General features: G+C 54.8%; 2 protein-coding genes and 1 long non-coding RNA gene across 11 annotated transcripts; 2 read left to right on the forward strand and 1 right to left on the reverse strand.

Moving 5' to 3' along the window:
- The first annotated feature begins 103 nt into the window (after window positions 1-103).
- On the forward strand, window positions 104-5,242 carry C11H6orf136 (chromosome 11 C6orf136 homolog). Of its 6 annotated transcripts, none has more exons than XM_053913923.2 (6): window positions 104-367; window positions 1,563-1,961; window positions 2,252-2,340; window positions 2,504-2,704; window positions 3,545-3,636; window positions 4,667-5,229. In XM_053913923.2, the coding sequence occupies exons 1-6, from the start codon at window positions 296-298 to the stop codon at window positions 4,795-4,797; spliced, it is 984 nt and encodes a 327-aa protein (XP_053769898.1). In that variant the 5' UTR covers window positions 104-295; the 3' UTR covers window positions 4,798-5,229. The 6 variants fall into 6 exon arrangements, with proteins under 6 accessions (XP_053769898.1, XP_024413505.2, XP_053769901.1 ...); XM_024557737.4 differs by lacking the exon at window positions 4,667-5,229 and adding an exon at window positions 3,692-3,965 and having other exon boundaries at window positions 110-367; window positions 3,545-3,614; XM_053913926.2 differs by lacking the exon at window positions 104-367 and adding an exon at window positions 551-672 and having other exon boundaries at window positions 4,667-5,242.
- Window positions 3,995-18,801, reverse strand: DHX16 (DEAH-box helicase 16). The gene is made up of 20 exons (XM_045193282.2): window positions 18,391-18,801; window positions 17,022-17,266; window positions 16,764-16,926; window positions 16,198-16,254; window positions 13,120-13,374; window positions 12,736-12,939; window positions 12,466-12,657; window positions 11,704-11,814; window positions 11,418-11,533; window positions 9,771-9,981; window positions 9,490-9,588; window positions 9,230-9,382; window positions 7,706-7,846; window positions 7,349-7,511; window positions 7,131-7,249; window positions 6,954-7,021; window positions 6,152-6,314; window positions 5,901-6,062; window positions 5,273-5,446; window positions 3,995-4,227 (listed from the first exon to the last, which is right to left on the reverse strand). Exons 1-20 carry the CDS (start codon window positions 18,595-18,597, stop codon window positions 4,099-4,101), a joined length of 3,132 nt encoding a protein of 1,043 aa, XP_045049217.2. The 5' UTR covers window positions 18,598-18,801; the 3' UTR covers window positions 3,995-4,098.
- Window positions 5,416-15,534, forward strand: LOC123479487 (uncharacterized). Of its 4 annotated transcripts, XR_008425559.1 has the most exons (6): window positions 5,416-5,548; window positions 5,864-6,086; window positions 7,680-7,808; window positions 9,653-9,948; window positions 12,246-12,366; window positions 13,701-15,534. It is a non-coding gene; the product is annotated as an uncharacterized lncRNA (long non-coding RNA). The 4 variants fall into 4 exon arrangements; XR_008425557.1 differs by lacking the exon at window positions 13,701-15,534 and having other exon boundaries at window positions 12,246-12,479; XR_006655122.2 differs by lacking the exons at window positions 9,653-9,948; window positions 13,701-15,534 and having other exon boundaries at window positions 12,246-12,479.
- Window positions 18,802-19,058: the final 257 nt, after the last annotated feature.

Raw genomic sequence — 19,058 nt, forward strand, 5'->3', positions numbered from 1 at the left:
CTCACTGCACCCATTTTAGCCCACCTCGCCCAGCATTTTGCGCAAGCACCCCAGGTGAGTGAGCGGAGCTCGCGGCCGCTAACTCACTGCGCAGGCGCACTTCCAGCGGACCGGGGCCTCAGCGCCTCCCCAGATCCCTCCGCAGTACGCGAGCGCGCAACATCTGTTTCCCTCCCCAGTTCCTGAACTCTTCCACCCCTCCTTTCCCCTTCAAGAAGCCGGCGCAGGGGCACGCTCGTCCGTGAGGAGGCCAGAGGCCCCACTTGGTAGGCGCTCTCTCTGCTTCCGGAATATCATGTACCAGCCCGGCAGGGGGGCAGCCAGGCTTCTCGGCCCCTGCCTCCGCGCCTACCAGGCTCGCCCCCAGGTGAGAGGAGGGGAAGCAGCGCGAGTGGAGGGGGCGGGGAGAGACCCTCTTCAGAGCCCGCACGAGAGGCGGAGCGCGCGCCCCGTTCTGCGCAGGCGCATTGACATCCCACCGCCGGGTCTCACCTCTGGCCGGCGGGAGGGTACCAGGAGGGCCTGGGGTCGCGCGGACCAAGGAGGCGGTGCTGTCAGCCGTGTTACGCACGAAACATCTTTTCTGCCAGGTCTGGGTGGGCAGGCAGGGTTGAAGGTGGGGTGGCAGGGCGCGACCGCACTACGCCTGCGTCTCCACGATTGTGTCTCGAGGTGATTTGAAGGGCAGGGGGCGGAGAGATTCGCAGCCCGCGCATCTTGCACCCTGATATCGGCCAGGCCGGCTTGGGCCCCTGATCCGGGGTGGGAAAGATGGCCATGCCCACGGCGGGGGACGGCGCCTCGGGGACAGAGCCCATGCGGCCCACTCGTTTTCCGGAATGACCCCTACAGTTCCTGGGGAAGCTGAGGGCCTCGGGTCAGGCCTGACTTTAGGTGACCTCCTGCTCGTCCTGTTTTCAGCTGTTCATCCTTTCAGTATCCTGGGCTTGTTTGTGTCATTAGTGGGGCTCGAGATGATAGCTTGTGTTTGTGGAATACTTTGTAAGTCGCAAAGTTTTACTTTATTATTTCATATAGTATAATAACCCAGTGTGACTTCATCGTCCTCGTTCATAAGAGGGCATTTACTGGAAACTGAGGCATAGAGGACGAGAGTGCCTACGGGTCCGAATAGTCTTGGTACTCAAGAGAAGGGTCCGCCGTTCCAGTTGGATTTTTCCTCTCTACAACATCTGCCTCTCACACTTGATCGTGGAGTGTGGTACAGGCCACATCATTTCATCCCCAGGGCAAATGAAACCTGCTATTCGTTCATGTGTTCATGCTTCAAACATGTATGTGATCCTTGCCCTGAGAGGTGGAACTGCTCCCCAAAGTATTGGAATCTTAAATGTAAAGGTATTTGCTCATGTTTGGGGGAGGTGCTTGCCATAGGAAACTTTCCTTCTGGAGATGGAGGTGAATGCATCCCCTCCTGTCTAGTAATTCCATCGCTTCTGTCAGGAGCAGCAGGTGGGATTAGGAGTGTGTTTATCAGCATCTTGGATGAAGGGCCATTAGGCAGGATTCTTACCTTTTTCATTTTGGTTCTTCCTCCTCAGGACCAGCTTTCTCCATGGGCTCTGCCATTCCCACCCCTGTGGCCCCACTCCATGACTTCCGCTTCTCCATCTTCTCTTCTCTGCTCGCCCCCAGTCCCACGCCCTCCCACTTGGCTGCTTCCCTGGGCTCCCCCACCACCTCCCCTTCAGGTCCAGGCCCTCAGCTCACCATGGGTGGTTCACCCTCCAGGAAAGGGGGAGGAGGGACCAGGACCTGACTTGCATAGTGGCTGCCTGGATGGACTCAGGAGCCTATTTGAGGGACCTTCGTGCCCCTATCCTGGGGCTTTGATATCTTTCCAAGCCCCTGTGACTGCCCGCCCTTCCCCTGCCACTCCATCTGGAGATCCGAGTATGGAGGAGCACCTGGCTGTCATGTATGAAAGACTGAGACGAGAGGTAAGTCAGATCAGAAGTGACCTTCATCCACAATGGGAAAGAATGCAGGTAACACTTGGAAGTAAAGGATTAGTCAACTAGATTCTTTCCTGGAACCACAAGGCACGCACAGAAATATGTTGCAAACATTTCCTAAGGAAAACAGTCCTATGTGTGGATTAAGGAATGTTAAGCATGACACAGAGATGACCTTTCACTCAGAGAGGAATAAGGAAGTACTAAAATAGAAAACTGAGAAATAGGATCACCTTTTCTTTCCCACTGGGTTGATGCTTCCTCCTTCCACCTAGCTCCCCACGCTGCTCCTTCAGTCCCACGACTACAGTCTCTACTCCTCGGACGTGGAGTTCATCAACGAGATCCTGAACATCCGTACCAAGTGAGAATCCAGCCCTGGGCGTGGTGGTGGGGAGATACCCGACCCCTTCCGTTGCTGGAGAAGGTACTCTGCTGCTTCCCTACAACAGTCTCCTATCCTTGAGAGGCCAGTTTGCTTTCCGATTCTGCCATCGTGAGATTTCTTCCTCGTCCCTTCTGCACAGGGGCCGCACGTGGTATATTCTGTCACTGACCCTCTGCCGCTTCCTGGCCTGGAACTATTTCGCACAACTTCAGTTGGAGGTTCTACAGTTGACCCGCCACCCCGAGAACTGGACCCTGCAAGCCCGTTGGAGGCTCATGGGGCTGCCCATCCACATGCTCTTCCTGCGTTTCTACAGGCGTGATAAGGAAGAGCTTTACCGGTAAGAGAAGTGCGGAAGGGCCCACACACTAAAATCCATTTCCTAACGTACCATTTTAGGAGCGATGGTCTGGTGTCCCGGAAAATCCTTCATCTGACTGACTTGGCTGCAGCTTCCTTGAGCACAGGGATCTTATTTTAGTCTATTTTAATATAACAGAAGTAGGGACTTTGAGTACATTGGGGAATCCGAACTCAAGCATATTACCTGGCACATAGTAGGTGTTCAAGTACTTACCAAACAAATGAAAATTTCTGCTGGTGAGCGCTCCTTCCCAGGAGCATGCCCACACCTTTTCCTTCCCTCTATTCTTCCCCCAAAGGCACACATCTCCTAAACTCTAAAGGACACAAGGAGACTGGCAACTAGGGGAGCAATGGGCGGTGGCAGCTCATCCCAGGCTACCCCCTGGCCTTGTCTGTCCCCAAAGCCACCTTTTCTCTGACTTCCCAGGGAGCTAGGAACCCCACCTAGGCTTCTTCCATCCTAAACCCTTCCTTGTTTCACTGTGCCGAGCTTTAATAAACATACTCTGAAAGTCAAAATTAAAGAAAGAATCCTGCCTTGTAATGGAGCCTCACAACCTTAGGTAAAGTATTTGGTAAGTTTCTGACTAAGTACAGTCCCAAGAAATGGTTAAGTTGCCCCACACCAGTGAGTCATTGGCGCCAGACATTCTGGTTTAATTGGGACAGGGTACATCCCGGGCATCGGGGTTTTCAGAGTCCCCGACAATCTCATGTGTAGCACAGTTAAGGACCTGCTAGTTTAAACAAATGCTTGAATTAAACTTTGGGATCAGTTAGCTTACCCCTCAGTAAGCCTCTCTTCCTCCACCAGGACCTTTGATGCCTATTCCACCTTCTACCTGAATTCCAACGGCCTCATTTGTCGCCATCGCCTGGACAAAGTGAGTCCCAGGGCTGAGCGTGGTAGGTTGAAGGGGTAGCACGTCCTGCTGACTGGTATTGACCTTTCTCCCTGCAGCTGATGCCTTCACACTCACCCTCATCACCTGTGAGGAAGCTGCTTGTGGGAGCCCTGGTGACTCTGGGGCTGTCAGAGCCAGAACCCAGCTTCCGCCTGTGTCCCAAAGCCTGATCCAGGAACTGGGGTGGGGGCAGCACTGAAAACTGCTATGCACGTGAGGAGGTGGAGGCAGCCAGCTGCTTCCCCTCTTCTTTTTGCTTCCTTATCTCATGCTGTGTAAAGCTGTTGTGTAATTTAATTTGTAAATAATAAAGTATAAGTGAAAATATGACATTGAATTTCCATGTCACTTTATCTGGATTCCAAACGTTCCCATAAGCTGTGAAACTTTTTATTAATAGATATTAAATAATGTGTAGAAGGAAGAGGAGCTGGTGTTGGATCCTGATTATATCCCCGTTTCTTTACCCTAGTTCTTCACGTGTCTTGCCTGTTTTTTTGGGCATTTTCTTAGCATGGGGATCTTCTAGTTCCTTGGCCTTATAATAGTGGGGTGCCACCTCCAGAAGCCAACTGCTCTCAATCTCCAATACCTAGAAGGGGGGAAAAAAACAGTTCCTGTCTTTCCAACCTGGATTCTAATGTGTGTGTGTTCAAAAACATCCTCCCTCTCTTGCGGCAGGACCAAGGGAAAGGTACAGAGCTCTAGCACTGTATGAGAGGGGACCCCGAACCCCCCAGAAATTATCTCTGCGGGGTGGGCACGTTGTAGTGCAGGCTTGCCCCACTGGGTGAGTGTTCTGGGCACCCATCTGTTGTCAGTGTACCAGCTGACGCTGTTAGAGGCTGTGTTTGGCTTCAGTGAATTTTTTTCCAAGATTGTCAATGCATTTGCCCGTTTCATGCCTGGTGATTTACAAGGACAGCTGCCCAAAACACACTGAGTGTTCTGCAGGTCGTGACCCCTGTGCCCCACCCTTCCTATTCACCCAATCTCACCCCAAGCAATTTTTATTTTGTTTGCTTCCCCAGATGGAAAAAATCAACTTTTTTTTGTCTCCCTGGATGAAAAAGTCCTCATTTTGCCGATGTGGAAGAGGCGAAACAAAAAAATGGCAGAAGCACTAAAAGGCATCAAAATTGATGAGTTCAAAAACTTTTGAGCAGTGGAAAACACATCTCGATAGATGTATTGCATCAAATGGAGAGGACTTTGAAGGGGACTAAAGCTTGAACATGTAAGAATAAATACACAATTTTTTGTAACTAAATTCCAGGTCTTTTTAGGTCCCCCCCTTATACACCCCAATGGCTGTCACATTTCTACATGTTATTCAGGATTCCAAGTAGGCTATTCCAAAAAAAAAAAAAAAAAAAATCCTTAAAAACATAAAGACTATAAAGTACACTCAGGTTGTCACCCCAACACCCAAACACTGACGACAGCCATTCAAATGTTCGCTGAATAGACATACAGTGATCAGGTCTTAGGAGACACTGAGTCAGCTGTTAGGGTGTGTTTGTTTTATCCTAACTTAAACCAGTGTTTTCCTGGTTTTCTGTCAGTCCCAGCAACCTGAACCTGGGATTTTAGCTTGCCAGGATACCACCTGCCTGGGCAGGGGATGGTCCCCTCACCTGTCTCATGAACTCCTTGGTGGTCAAGACTAGTTCATGGTAGAGCAGCCAGCGAGGCTGTTCCTCAAAGAGGGAGGAGTTGGGGTGAATGAACACTGTCTGCTGTTGCTTCACCGTGCGGTAGCCACTGCGAGTCAACCGTGCCGTGTGGTAAAAGTAACCGGCAGTGATGGCCTAAGGAGCAGGCAGGAGAGATGTCAATGGAAGAGCCAGACGCTCAGGAACCCTCAGCATGCACTCCCTGCTTTTAGTTCCGGCTTCAGGAGAACTAGAAAGGTAAGGAGTGCGTGGAGAACCCACTGGGAAGAAACCTGCAGTAGCCTGGGCATAGAGCACAGGATGCGACTGCTTCCACAAGGAGACGAGGGCACAGTCTGAGGCTAGAGGGGCTGCCAAGGCCCCAGAGGGAGGCGTGCTCCTTGGGAGGCTCTGGGTGGACTGAAAACACGAGCCGTGTGCTGGCCGGGTAACTGACTGAGGTGGAGCACTGTCTCACACCAAAAGGTTACGGGTTCGATTGCTGGTTGGCACGTAAGGAGGCCATCAGTCAATGTTTCTCTCTCTGCCCCCTTCCCCTCTCTCTGAAATCAGTAAACACATCCTCGAGTGAGGGTTAAAAAACGCTGACCTTGCGCACACGGATATAGTCCCCCTGGCAGGAACTGAGACCAACTTCCACCCGCTCCAAGAGTCCCTCCAGCTGTTCCCGGACGTCCCGTGCTCGGCGCATAGATCTGAACTGGACGAAGTTCTCATAGCACCACTGGGAAGAGTAACCACTCTCAGCCCACTGCGAAGAGGTTTCAGAAGAGGCGTAAGTACACAGTAGAACCAGAGTCCCCCATGTCTCCCTCCCTCCCAATACCCAAGCCCAGTGACCTGTGTATAAACGTTTAGCAAAACCAAGTGGTCCCCACCAGGGAGGAAGAAGTTGACACGGGCATTGTCAGCATGGACGACCTTGTCCTTGGGTCGGTAGAAGATGGAGTTGTTGACAGACAGCATGGCAGCCACTGTCAGGATCTCCTCTGAGCAGCTGTACCTGGGGCGGAAAGGGAAAAGCAAGGGAGTTCAAAGCCAGTCCCGAGAGCAGACACACAGCAGGGCTGTCGTGCGATGGACGTGTCCTCATGTGCGGACTGCTGATAGGACAAGGGCTACAAATCAGAGACTAGATCTGGTGGCAGCAGCATAGTACGGGGTCAAGGAGGCAGGGCTGAGTGAGGCTGACCGAGTCGCAAAGAAAGGACCAGGGCTCCAAGCAGCCCGCAGTGGGCAGGTGCGCGCTGAGTGCACTGGGGACAGTCCGGCTCCTTTCAGTTCACGTGGTGACTTCTGAGTTCAGCTCCAGCATTTACAGGTGGCCCCTCCACAGCCACATCTAATGCTCCAGTCTGCAGCCTCAGGAACAGGTCAGTCCCTGTACCAGCCCTCACTCAGCACTCCTCACAGATGCAAAGTCTTCCACTTCCATTCACACCCCTGAATCTTCTATGTGTTTCCCATTGGATATCATGATCAAGGATAGCACAGTGTCTTTTACTGGCCCTAATAACCTGCCACTTGTTAAAGAATAATACGGTACAGAGGGAAAAAGCAAGAAAACAAAGACGGCCCCAGAGACAGTAGAAGCAATGGCCAGTTTGGGGGCTGGGAGCCCAGATGGAGTAGGGGGACTTACTTCTCAGAGGCCAGGATCATTTTAGACAGCATGGGGTCCACGGGCAGCTCTGCCATCTTTCGACCAGACTAAGGAGAGAGAGGGCTGAAGCCGGTCCTATCTCAGGTGTCCTCCCGCCACTCAAGAGGTCACCCTGACCCCATTATCCTACCCCAGCCCACTGCCCTCCCACCTCACCGTGGTGAGCTCCCCGAGGTGGTTGAGGGCTCCCAGAGCATACAGCTGCTCCAAAGCCAGCAGCAGGGTCTCATATGGTGGAGGGTCCAGGAAATCAAAGTGCATGAGGTCATGGATCCCTGCAGAGAAACATGAGGGGTTAGGACAGAGTCCCTTTACAAAGACCAGTGACTCCAGCCCCATCTCCCTCTCTCAGGAGAACCAGGGGACCCACTCACCTAAGCTCTTGAGCAGCAACACAACATTGCCTAGGCTGGTCCTTTGGATCTCTGGCACCGTGGTCTCCTCCAGCTCGTGCTGATAGGCCCAGGCGGTATACAGGCGGAAGCACTTCCCTGCAGCCACCCGGCCTGCCCGACCAGCTCGCTGATTGGCTGAAGCCTGGAAAGAAAGGAGAGGCAGGCTGGCTGACAACTGGGTGAGGGAAAGAGAAAGAGCAGCATTTATACAAGAAATCTAGAAGGGTGTGATTCCATCTTCTAACAACCCCCCACAGGCTTCTGAGTGGGACCTTCCTGTGGGCTCATTCCACCTCCCACTCCCCTGCAGAGACCCCTACTGGAGCCCAGGCTGACCTTGCTGCAGGGTGTGACTGTGAGTGACTCCATGCCCGTGCGGGGGTTGTAGCTCTTCTGCTTACAGAACCCTGGATCCAGCACGTAAATGATGCCCTCGATGGTGAGTGACGTCTCGGCAATGTTCGTCGCCACAACCACCTGGGTGAGAGGATACGGGGTCACTCAGTGAAGCCAACCGCCTGGCTATGCAGAAGAAGTAATCCTGGAAGCTGTGGAGTAGACAAGCAGGGGCAAATGAGAGGCAGGAGCTGAGGGGGTTAGTGTCCATAGTCAGAGAGGGGGACAGGCCAGGAGAAGGGTGGGAGGAACAGGGCCCAGAAGCACAATGTGGGACGGAAACAGAGAAGAGGGTGAATGGATTTTCAGAGACGGGATATGAGGCTACCTGGTCCCTGACCCCACCTTCTCCACCAGCCCTTTATAGTCCCCTTCCCACATTACTGCCTGCAAAAGCTTCCTAACAATAACAAGCCTTCCTGCTTCTACTCCTGCCTGGGTTACGTGGCATCCCAAAATGGTCCTTTTAAAATGGACATCCACGCCCTGGTCGGTGTGGCTCAGTGGAGTGGGTATCATCCCACAAACCAAAAGGTCGCCTGTTGATTCCTTGTCAGGGCCCGTGCCTAGGTGGTGAGCCAGGTCCCCAGTTGGAGGTACGCAGGAGGCAACTGACTGATGTTTCTCTCCCTTTCTTTCTCCCTCCCTTCCCCTTTTAAAAAATGAAATAAATCCCCAGAACCTGTTCCCTGGCCAGGCACGGCGCACTCCTGTGCATGCCCAGGTCCTTTGCAAGAGCCCATCCCCCTGCTGGGTGCACTCCTCTCCGGGGCCCCAGCCCGGCTCCCTCCCCCACCCAGTTAGGGTTTCTGCATCACTTCCACTTCATTGGAGAGGGAGGGGCTTCCCTGCACTCCCGGAAACTCCTCCCTGCCAGTTTGGGTCCTGAGTCAGCCTCCACTTCCTGTGCTGCACTGTATCTCTTCGCAGCCCCTGCCGCAACCGGGAAATGCCCACTGTCTCCTCATTTACATTAGACTGGACGCCCTGCGAGGCCAGGACCTTTGTTTTGTTCACCACTGCATCCCCACCCCCCAGAACAGTGCCTGGGAGGAACCCAGTCAATACTGGTCGATGAAAGTGGCTGCTGCCCAGGGCCCTCCTTAGTCTAGTGTAAAGTTGGTTTTGGCTAGTCTCGCGCTGCCTTACCACACAAACCTTCCCCTGAACCTTGCACTCTGACCTCAAACACATCTGATGGTTTCCTGACACCCTTGCCCTTTTTCTTAAAGGTGCAAATCAAACCCCACCTCCCAGTTCACCAAAGGCACCCCTCTTCCCCACGTAGTCATCTACCTCTCAGCCCACGCAGTACTCATCCTCTCTCTCCAGACGCGAGTGGCTGACTGCTCCTGAGCCTGTGGCTGCAGCAGTGCCCAGGGGACACCTTGCACAGGGCAGGCACGCCCTTTCTTTCCCCTACTTGTGGAACTATAGGGGTGAAGAAAGGTTTCTGCAGCTTACCTTCCGTGCCCCCTGCGGCGTGGGCTGGAAGATGCGGGCCTGCATGTCAGAAGGCAGGTTGGCATAAATGGGCAGCACCAGCAGCTCCCTAATTTTGGAGCCCAGGCGGCGACAGCGATCCTGGAGCATCTCGCAGGCAGCCTCAATCTCCTCCTGGATTTGGGGTGGAGAGCAGCAAGAACCCAGAATCACAAAGCCCATGGTGCCAGCCTCATCCTCCCCTGGGACAGACATCACTGCCCCTCCCCCACCTCACTCACCTGCCCCGTCAGGAACACTAGGACATCCCCAGGGGGCTGGGTCACGTGTATCTGTAGCACAGACACTACACAGGCTTCCAGGTAGTCAGCCTCCGGAGCCTGGGGTGGAGAAGAGGGCACAGGAAAGCCACTTGCTCAGGCAAGCCTCTTCCTCTCCTCCCAGCTCCACACACACTTTATCCCAGGACCCCTCTGGCCTCTCCATCCCACCCTGCCCTCCTTGGGACAACCTCCCCCAGCTTCTCGCCTCACACTTAAGCCCATCCTCCCGAGGGGGACACCTTGGTATAGAAGATGTCAACTGGAAACCTGCGTCCAGGGATTCGGAAGACTGGGGCATCGTCAAAGAAGGTGGAAAAACGGGCAGTGTCCAGTGTGGCTGAAGCCACCAGAACTTTGAGCTCAGGTCGGAAGCGAGCAACATCTTTGATCAGCCCAAAGAGAATGTCTGTGTGCAAGGTGCGTTCATGAGCCTCGTCCACCATCACCACTCTGCGGAGGAACGGGGAGCAGTGAGTGAGGAGAGCTGAGCGCTGCAGTTCCCTGGGGGAAGGGACAGATGGAGGCAGAGTCCAAGAGTGAATGTGGGAGGGGGGCTCCAAGAGAAGCCAGTCACCCCAGTTCAGCAGGACCAACAGAAAGTTGGAGAGGACCATGCCTGCAGACTCTCCGGTTGGGCAAACAACAGCTGCCGACACTGGGAGGATGGAAGTTGAAGCCAAGACAAATCAGACATCCCCTTGGGATCACAGCCAAGAGTCTGCTAGAGTCGGCAGAAGAAAGAGTATCTGTTTTAACAGAAAAAGAGGGAAAGGCCTCTTTCAATAAGGCTGCCCCCCGTCTGGCTGGGGATGGACAGATGGACCTGTGCCACCAGAACAGCCTGGAGGCTCCCAGGCCCCTGCGGGGCTGCCGCTGCACTGTTGGGCCTGCTGCCTTTTGTGGCGAGAGGACTAGTGAGCCTTTCCGGCCCAACCGTAGAAGCCCGTGCAGGCTGGTCTTCATAATTAGTTATATGTGTGCACCTTCTTTCCCCTTGCTTTAGTCTTTGGATTTTCGGTGGCAGCGAAGCATTTAGGCCCTCACCCCCAACCTCCACCCTTCGTGCCTAACCCTGTCCCTGATGGTGAAGCTCCCAGCTGTTTCAGTCTGGGGTTCACGGGAAAGTCCCATACCCCAAATACTCTTGCATCAGCTAGCCTTCCATGGGCTTTCAGAGATTTCTGCAAGTGCTGTGAAAGGTCCGTCATGTTTACCCAATGGCTGCACTCTGATCCTCTAGGACCCGAAATTCGAAGCTCCTACGCAGTGGGCCCAGCCCCACAACACGTGCGCATCACCCGGCTTCCGCTGGGCCAGTGCCGCACTGCCGTTCCAGCCCCTGCACTCTCTGCCCCTACAGCTCCGTGGTGTTGAGCTGAAGTGCCTCTCCCAGTAACACTGGTTCCTGGATGTGCCCTCTGGGGTCACACAAAACCAGTCTGACCCCTTTTCCGTGTAAGAGCCCTTCACACTTCTGGAGGGAACCAGGCTGTCCCCCTTGAGCTTCTCCCCTGTAAGCTGAACATTCTAAGTTTCCTTCGCGTGGCTTTTCAAGTCCCTGCCCCTCCACCCTACTGTTCTGGTTGTTTTCTAAACTCTCCTGGAAACAACTGGCAAGGGAAGGAGGGACTTTCTCTCCATATCTTCTGCCCTCCAGCCCCATGTCTACAGTGCCTGGGGGCCAGCTCCAGGACTGCCAGGGTCACAGAGATGCAAGGACTGGTGGGTTCACCTGAAGACAGTGGCCCAGCTGACTGGGGGCTGGGGCAGAAAGGAGAGAAAGGTCAAAGCTAAGGACAGATGTGAAGTCGCAAAGCGGGAGGGCGCCAGGCCCTGCAGGAAGAGAGCAGGCGGCTCTCCTGTGGGGCACTAGACCCTGCCAGTACCTGTAGCTCGCAAGGTCAGGCTCCGAGAGGAACTCTCGGAGAAGCATCCCATCTGTCACATAGCGCAGGACTGTCCGCTCCGACGTGCAGTCCTCAAAGCGGATGCTGTAGCCAACCTGTCGGGGCCGTTAGTGATGGGGAGTAGGCTGGCGCTCCCTGAGGGGCGTGCAGAGCTAGAGGACCAGGGGCCAGTGCCTGGACCTGGGCTGCGGGGCCCTGAGGGCAGTGTGGGCAGAGTTCTAGACCCGTGGGGCTCCCCCCGCCCATCAGTCACCCCAGAACTCACCTCATTCCCAAGCTTTACACCCATCTCCCGGGCCACTCGGGCAGCCACACTCATGGCAGCCACTCTCCTGGGCTGCGTGCAGGCAATCTTCATACCGTTCTCGGTATAACCCTGAATGACAGGAGAAAGGACCCCCTGCTAAACACGGTCCTGGGGCCCCGGACCAGAGAGAGAACAAGGCTGTAAATGCAGGGCAGGTGGAAGGGAGGGAACAGACTGACACTGAGATTCAGACAGGGAGGGCACACGGATAGGATGGCAGACCCAGGGCCCTCCAAAGGGTCCTCACCCATCCCTGGCAGCCCCAGCCCTCTGGGGAGTCAGGTTCTGGGTCAGCTTGATTCGAGCTGGGAAAGGACAGAACAGGTGCGGCAGACTCAGAAGCGACGGGGATGGGAAACGAAGGAAGGAACAAAGGAAGGAAAACAAACCCTTTCACTCCTCATGTCTGGACCCTGCAGAGCAGCAGAGGCCAAGCTGGACAGGAGTGAGGGGTCCGTGTTCACACACCCCACCGTCTACTTCTCTACACTCTCTTCCAGGACGCACATAGAACGCCTACCAGTCAGAGGCACCGTGACAGGAAGTGAGAATCGAACCGGGAGAAGGATGGTCCGTATTCTCAAGAACCTCACCACTGAGTGGAAAGTGACTAAAGTGGAGGTGAGTGACACCTAACACCATCAGGGAAAAGGAGCCCTGATGGGACCGTGCTTGTCAGTGGGTGAGACCCCGGCAGCTGGGGGGATGTGGGTGACGCACCTCCTCAAACAGATACTGTGGGATTTGGGTGGTCTTTCCCGAGCCCGTCTCGCCCTCGATGATGAGGACCTGATGATTAGCAATAGCAGCCAGGAGCTCCTCGCGGAACGGGAACACAGGAAGGCTCCGGCGGATGGCCTGGATGGACTCCTTCTGTTGGGCCTGGGTGGAAGGGGGTGGAGCTGACGGCTCCTGAGGAGGAGAAAGAGGAGCATGAGCTTCCGGACCAGCTTCCCACCCTAGTCACGAAGTCCCAGAGCTCTGCCTCACCTCATCGCCCTGGAGCTGAGTGGCCTGGACGAACTCAATGGCCTCCTCCTCCTCTAGCACCAACTGGTACTTGGGCTCCTGGGAAGCAGCATCTCGGGCCCCAAACTTCAGGGAGGCAGCCCCCAGTCGGGCCTCCTCCCAGCGCCGCTGCTCCTCCCCAGGGGCGCCCGATTCCTCCTCCACCAGATCCACAGCCCGTGCTGGCTGTGCAGAGAAGGACACATGAAGACACAGGCTGCCCTCTCTGCCCGGTGCCCTCCTTCCCCATCAGGACCCTGGCCCACTGGGAGAGGGAAGACAAGGAAGGGGCCAGCCCCAACTCCCTGACACCTTCCCTCCCTTGGCTCGGGGACCAGGGCTAAGGTGGACGCCTCTTCGCCTCACCTGTCCTCGGGTCTCCTCTGGCATGTGGTAGCGATTGGTGGCCTCCAGCTTCTCCTGCTCCCCCGCCGCTCGGTACTCCCGGGCCAGATCCCTCACTCGCCGCTTGTATTTGAGCTCCCGCTGCTCATGCTGGCTCAGCTCCACGTCCCCGAAGAGGAACTCCTCGTCCGCCAGTTCAGCCTCCAGGTCCTCAAGCTTCTCTCGCTCCCGCTTAGCTAGGTACTCTCGGCGAGATTTCTTCCGCAGCTCAGGGACCTGGTCAGCACCGGGTAGCCAAATCCTCACCCTGCTGGAAGGGCAACCCCCTTCCCCACCTACTTGTACCAGTGACAGACCCTGACAGACTAGAGCGAGAACCTAAACACCAGCCCTGTGTCTTTCCCCTGCAACGTGCAGCCTTGCCTAATGGCGAGGCCCAGGCGGGGCCTCCGAAGGCCCCGAGCAGACCCCACACACCGCCTTCCAGCAGCGTACCCAGCCAGAAGGTCCTCTGAAGCAGCTTCACCACCTTGGTCAGTGTAAACGCATGAGGGAAACTATCTGAATATTTCACATTTCACTCTTCCATTTTTTATGAAAAGGGAGAAAACGAAAGGGCTCACACCAGCAATTTGGAAGCACAGGTCTCGAACTGAGAACAAGTGAGACAAATGGAAACCAACGGAGGCGCCGGCAGTGAGGCATCTTCAGCCCAGACAGACGCGCCCTGACTGTGAAGGGAATGCCTACAGTTTGGGCAAGGGCGGCAGCAGAGAGTGGCTGTGAGGCAAGACGCGACGGGAGTGCTGAGCCGTCCGGGACAGCCCCCCACACCGAGTGCCATCGCGCTTCTACCCATTTCCTCTGGTACGTGCTTTTCAGGACACACCGTAGAAGACAGAAGACAGGCCGTACCCTTATGGCCCTTCTCAGTCCTCACCCTGTCTCTTCCCTGGATGGAGACAAGCTTTTCTACCGCAGCGGCGAAAACTTGCCGTAGCTGCCCTGGAGGTTCAGGTTCTGTTTAACTGCTGGGCCTTTCTTGTTTGTTCTATGGAGACTTAAAACGCAGTTTGCGCCCATGACTTAATTTGAGAACCACAATCAAACACTCCTTCAGCCTGACGGGTGCGAGAGAGGGATGTCTTTTTACAACATGGGCATACGCTGGCCGGTGTGACTCAGTCGTTAGGCGCCATCCCACAAAACGAAGGCTCCCCGACTCAATTCCCGGTCAGGGAACATGCTGGGGTCGTGGGTTCAGTCCCCGGTCGGGGTGCATGCAGGACAGCAGCATACCTGTCTCTCCCTCTCTCCCCTCCTTCCTCTCTCTCCAAAAACAAGTTAATAAAATCTTTAAAAAATGGAATAAAGTATGGGCAGAAAACCATGGTAATTGTGTACCAAAAAGAATAACAATACGCAACTGTGAAATATTGAAAAATAAAAACTCATGAGTGTGGCATGCGTACACACCAAGAATGGGAAAAAACTTCTGTCACCAGTGAGGGGACTGTGACACTAACCTCTTACTCTGCAAATTAGTAACTAAAAGGAAACAGACATCTTGCCCTGCCTGTTAAGAAGGAACTGTAGTTCGTTTCTAGTCCTTGAGGAAAAGCTGTTTACGTGAGAAAGGATCCAGAAGTCTCCATTTTACGACCCCCAATGAAATAACTGAGTCAGAGAAGGGCCAACAGTGGTCGCTGGGCCCACTGGACGACAGACTGCTGGAGGAGGACGTCTGCGGGGAGATGCACGACTGGGCAGCACATCCCCTGGACAGGACTCAAGGGGAGTGCGGGGCGCCACCCAGGAGGCGTCGCTGCCACGACTGTTTAATCTGAGTCTGGACAAGCTCTAAACCCGATTTCCACTTTAAAGAAAGCACAGGGCACAGAAGAATTTACCACTCCAAGGTAAGGATGAGATAAACCCAGAACACAGGACGTGGTACATGATGAGACAGAAAGAGAGAAAACGAAACTTAAGAGACCTAACAACCAAATGCAATGCGTGACTCTTCCTGGGTCCTGCTTTGGAAAGAACAGTTATTAAAGACATCTCGGGGCACGTGGGGGAGTCTGAGTGCAGACAGGCTCTTGGTTTATACGTGAGAACTACTGCTCGTCTTTTGGGTGCGACAACGGCACCAAGGTTTTAGGGGAGAAAGCGTTTATTCTTAAAAGGTCCATGACAATGGGGTAAAATGCTATGATGTCTAACACTCTTTTAACTGGTTCAAAAGGGGGGAAAAGCCCACATTTACACAGACGTTGCAAATATCACACAATTTTTTAATCCAAATAGTCTCTATGAGTGTTCATTATACTATTCAACTTTCCTGTTTTTTTCCTAAAGTTTTCACAATTGAAAAAAGGAAAAAAAAATTAATTCAGGCAAATAAAAACACTGCCCCAGTACTAAGTGATGTGTCAGAAGTCCCTGACCATAGTCACTTTGTGGTGGGAGACAGGACACGGCTGGTCAGCCAGGAGACACCTGACGGCCGCTAGGCCATTCTTAGGGCACCAAGAGTCTCAAAATTCTTTTGATAAACCCAAGTGTGAGCTTACTTGGAAAGACCAGGCCTTTGAAAAACCTGCCCCAGCCAGGCTCACATCAGAACAAGTCCAGTTTGTCCTTACAAGGGCTCTGTTCCTGTGCAGTGGGAAGAACCACCCAGGAAACAGAGGGAGGTCACAAGGACACGTGGGAGTCGGAGGGTCAGGTGGCAGGAAGGGATTTGGACATGGTGCACACAGGCTGAATGGTCAGCCTGTCCCTGGGCAGTGGGACCCTGCCCCACCTCCCAGCTGCCTTTCGATTACATCTCTTAAGCCTCACATTTCTCTCGCTAACACACAGCACGATCTGATCTGAAAGAGTCAAGGAAGGTTTGGGTGGCTTCTTTCCCTCTGCAACTTACAAGCCCATCCTTAGCAGGCTCCTGCCAACGGAGCCCTCTCCCCGAGACCCGACACTCCATCAGCAATCTCACTGCGCTCCCTTCGCGTCCCCCTCCCCACCCCTAACCGTGCCATCAGGAAGTCTCTCCTTCTGCCTTCTGATCTTGGCTTCCTGGGCACGGGGACTCACCATGGCCTTCCGGTCTTCCTCAGCCATCTTGAGGCGCTTCTGAGCCTCTTCATAGGCCTAGGAGAAGAAACCAAGAGTGGAGGGGTGCGAGGCCAAAACTCCCCACAGCCGCAGCCATCCCTCCTCCAAAATCACAGTGGCCATTCAGACGTCTCCTAGCACAAAGAAACGTCTGCTCACGCCCTGGCCGGGTGGCTCCGTTGTTTGGAGCGTCACCCCGTACACCAAAATGCCGCGGGTTTGATTCCCGGTCAGGGCGCGTACCTAGGTTGCAGGCTTGATCCCTGGTCAGGGAATGTGCACATCAGTGCTGCTCTCTCTAAAATCAATAAACATATTCTCAAGTGAAGATCAGAAAAAGAGAAATGCCCCTTCTTAGTGAGGAGTCTCCACCATTACAGGTTCTTAGCTGGAGGACCCAGAGGGACCCTCCCACCGCAGCAGTGAACATCCCCCTAGAGGCATTCCCTGCTCTTCCAGGACATCACCATCTCTGCAATCACACCACCTTTGGGTTTGACCCAGGGATCTTCCCGGGGACCACAGAACACGCTGTTCCTACGCACCTTCTTGTCTGACCGCTCCAGGACATTGCGGGTGCGATCCTTATCCCGCTGCCGGACCCGCTCCGCGAAGGCATCGCGTTCCTCCAGGTCCTGAAGGCGCTCTCGTTCCGTCCGCTCCCACTCATCCTCCGACTCCGGCTTCTCTGTCTGCTGCTTGCTCCCCCTGCGGTCCAGCCAGAGGAGGAAATGAGGGCATCCCGAAGGTTTATCTCCTATGAGCCACCTGCCCCATCCTCTCTCACCCTACTTATGACTCACCCTGGCTTCTTCCCTTTCTCAGAAACCTCTTCCTCTTCTTCCTCTTCGTCCTTCTGGCATTTTTTCCTGAGGTGTTTCCGTTTTTTACGCTTCTTCTGGAGACTGTTCCCAGCCCTACCCACAATCTCCTCACTGCTCTCCTCACTGTCTTCCAGCAACTTATAAGACTGGTTCTTCTCTAGCAGGGCTCGGGCCTCTCGCTCAGCTGCCCGAGCTGGCTTTTCTACCACCGTCTTCCGTGGTACCTGTCAACAGAGGGAAGGTGAACAACTGAACTCTACCCACTTTGCCCCCTTCCTAATTTAAGGAATGACTTGATATTCAACTCGCCTCCCTCACACTATGTTCATCAGCCTGCACAGGAACTCTCAGCTTCTAAACGTCCTCTCAGTCACTCGTTTAACAAACATTTACTGAAGCCTGTCCCAGGATTTGTTAGGTAATAGAGTACAGGAATAACCAGAAGAGACAGACACTCCTGCCCTCATGGAGTGTACATTCTCAAACCCAATTTTCAGTCGCTCAGCCTCCGTTATTCCCAATGTCTGAGTCAGAGCCACACAAGAGCGGGCGTGCTACCAGAACCGTTTTGCAGAGGCTGTCACAGGTCTGGCATTGTACCAGACTCCAGGGATACAGCCGGGAAGGGATTGCCGTAAAGTCTCTACCTCCTATCACTTGCATTCTAAACTCATCTCTCGCTAAGCACCGGATGGAACAGCCACTTAGGCTATTTACCTTCTCTGAACACGCTGAACACTTGCACTCTTACCGTACATCTTCCGAGGACCTGTAAGCTCCGTAAGGTGCTCCATTAGGAGGCAGGAATACCGAGACAAGAAATACAGTCCTGTCCTCCAGGATCTCACCTTTTATTCCTTTACTCCTCCCCCCTTCTCTACCTGACAATTCCAGAGTATCTTTGGACCTGCTTTTCCTGATCACCACGCCCACGTTCCAGGCTCCCACAGCACTTCCCACACCTCATTTCCACGGCCTCGCTATTCAAAGTGTGGTCTGTGGAAAACCTGTTAGATCTGTTAGAAATATAGAAACTGAGACACCCCCCACGCATCCCAGGGCTACCGAGTCGGAATCTGCCCTTTAACACGGGCTCTGGATGAAGGTATTGCATGTTAAAGTTCGAGAAACACACCTGGCCCTCCTCGATCTTCACTGGGCTGGACGTCCAACACCTAGCACAGTGCCCAGGCGGCAGAAGACAAAGGCTCAGTGCCTGCGAACTGAGCTTATTCCCTAATTCCCGGAAGCAGCGCTAGCACCGCTACACCTGGATAAACCACCTAGGGCCCCCTCCCCTGCTGCACCTCCTCTGCCGCCTCCCCCACGCCGGCCCGCCCCTCCAGACCTTGCTCCAGAGTCTCAGCGCGAAGTCCCGGGCGGGCCCGCTAACGTCCAGCGTGTCCGTGTCCCGCAGGCGCTGCACGAACTCCTCCGCCGAGCCGCAGCGCTGCGCGGTGCCGATCAGGAACTGGGCCACGTGCCGCTCGCTGAGCCCCAGCACGGCGTGCAGCTCGTCCTGCACCCAGCGCTCCAGCCCCGCCGGAGTCGTCATGGCGACCCCCGCTCCCCCGGCCGGCCCAAAAGCGTCTCTAGCAGCCGCACAGTCGGCCGGGCGGGTCGGAGGCCGAGGGCGGCGGGCCGGAGCCTCAGCTCCGCCAAAGAGCTGCCTTAGGTCCTTCAGAGTTCCGTGCCCCACAGCCCAAAGCCCTCCTCCCGCACCGCGGAGGCCGAGAGCGGCCGCGTTTCGCCGGCTTGAGCCCTACGGAGGCCGAGCGAGTTCAAACTTCACGGAACCCTGTCGTAGCTGGAGATGCAAACCGTTTTCATCTCCGCCCTGCGGAGTATCTGTCGCCCCCTGACGGTCAGCCTGTGGGTGCTTCACTCGCCCGTTCACCCAGCGAATGCCGAGCGCCTCACGTGTGCTAGATACCATTTTAGTCGCTCGGGATATAGCAAGGAACCAATCGACACTCCCTGGTGTGGCTCAGTGGACGGCGCAAGGGCGCTCCAGAG

The sequence above is a fragment of the Desmodus rotundus genome, chromosome 11 (assembly GCF_022682495.2).
Source record: "Desmodus rotundus isolate HL8 chromosome 11, HLdesRot8A.1, whole genome shotgun sequence".
Classification (NCBI taxonomy): Eukaryota; Metazoa; Chordata; class Mammalia; order Chiroptera; family Phyllostomidae; genus Desmodus; species Desmodus rotundus.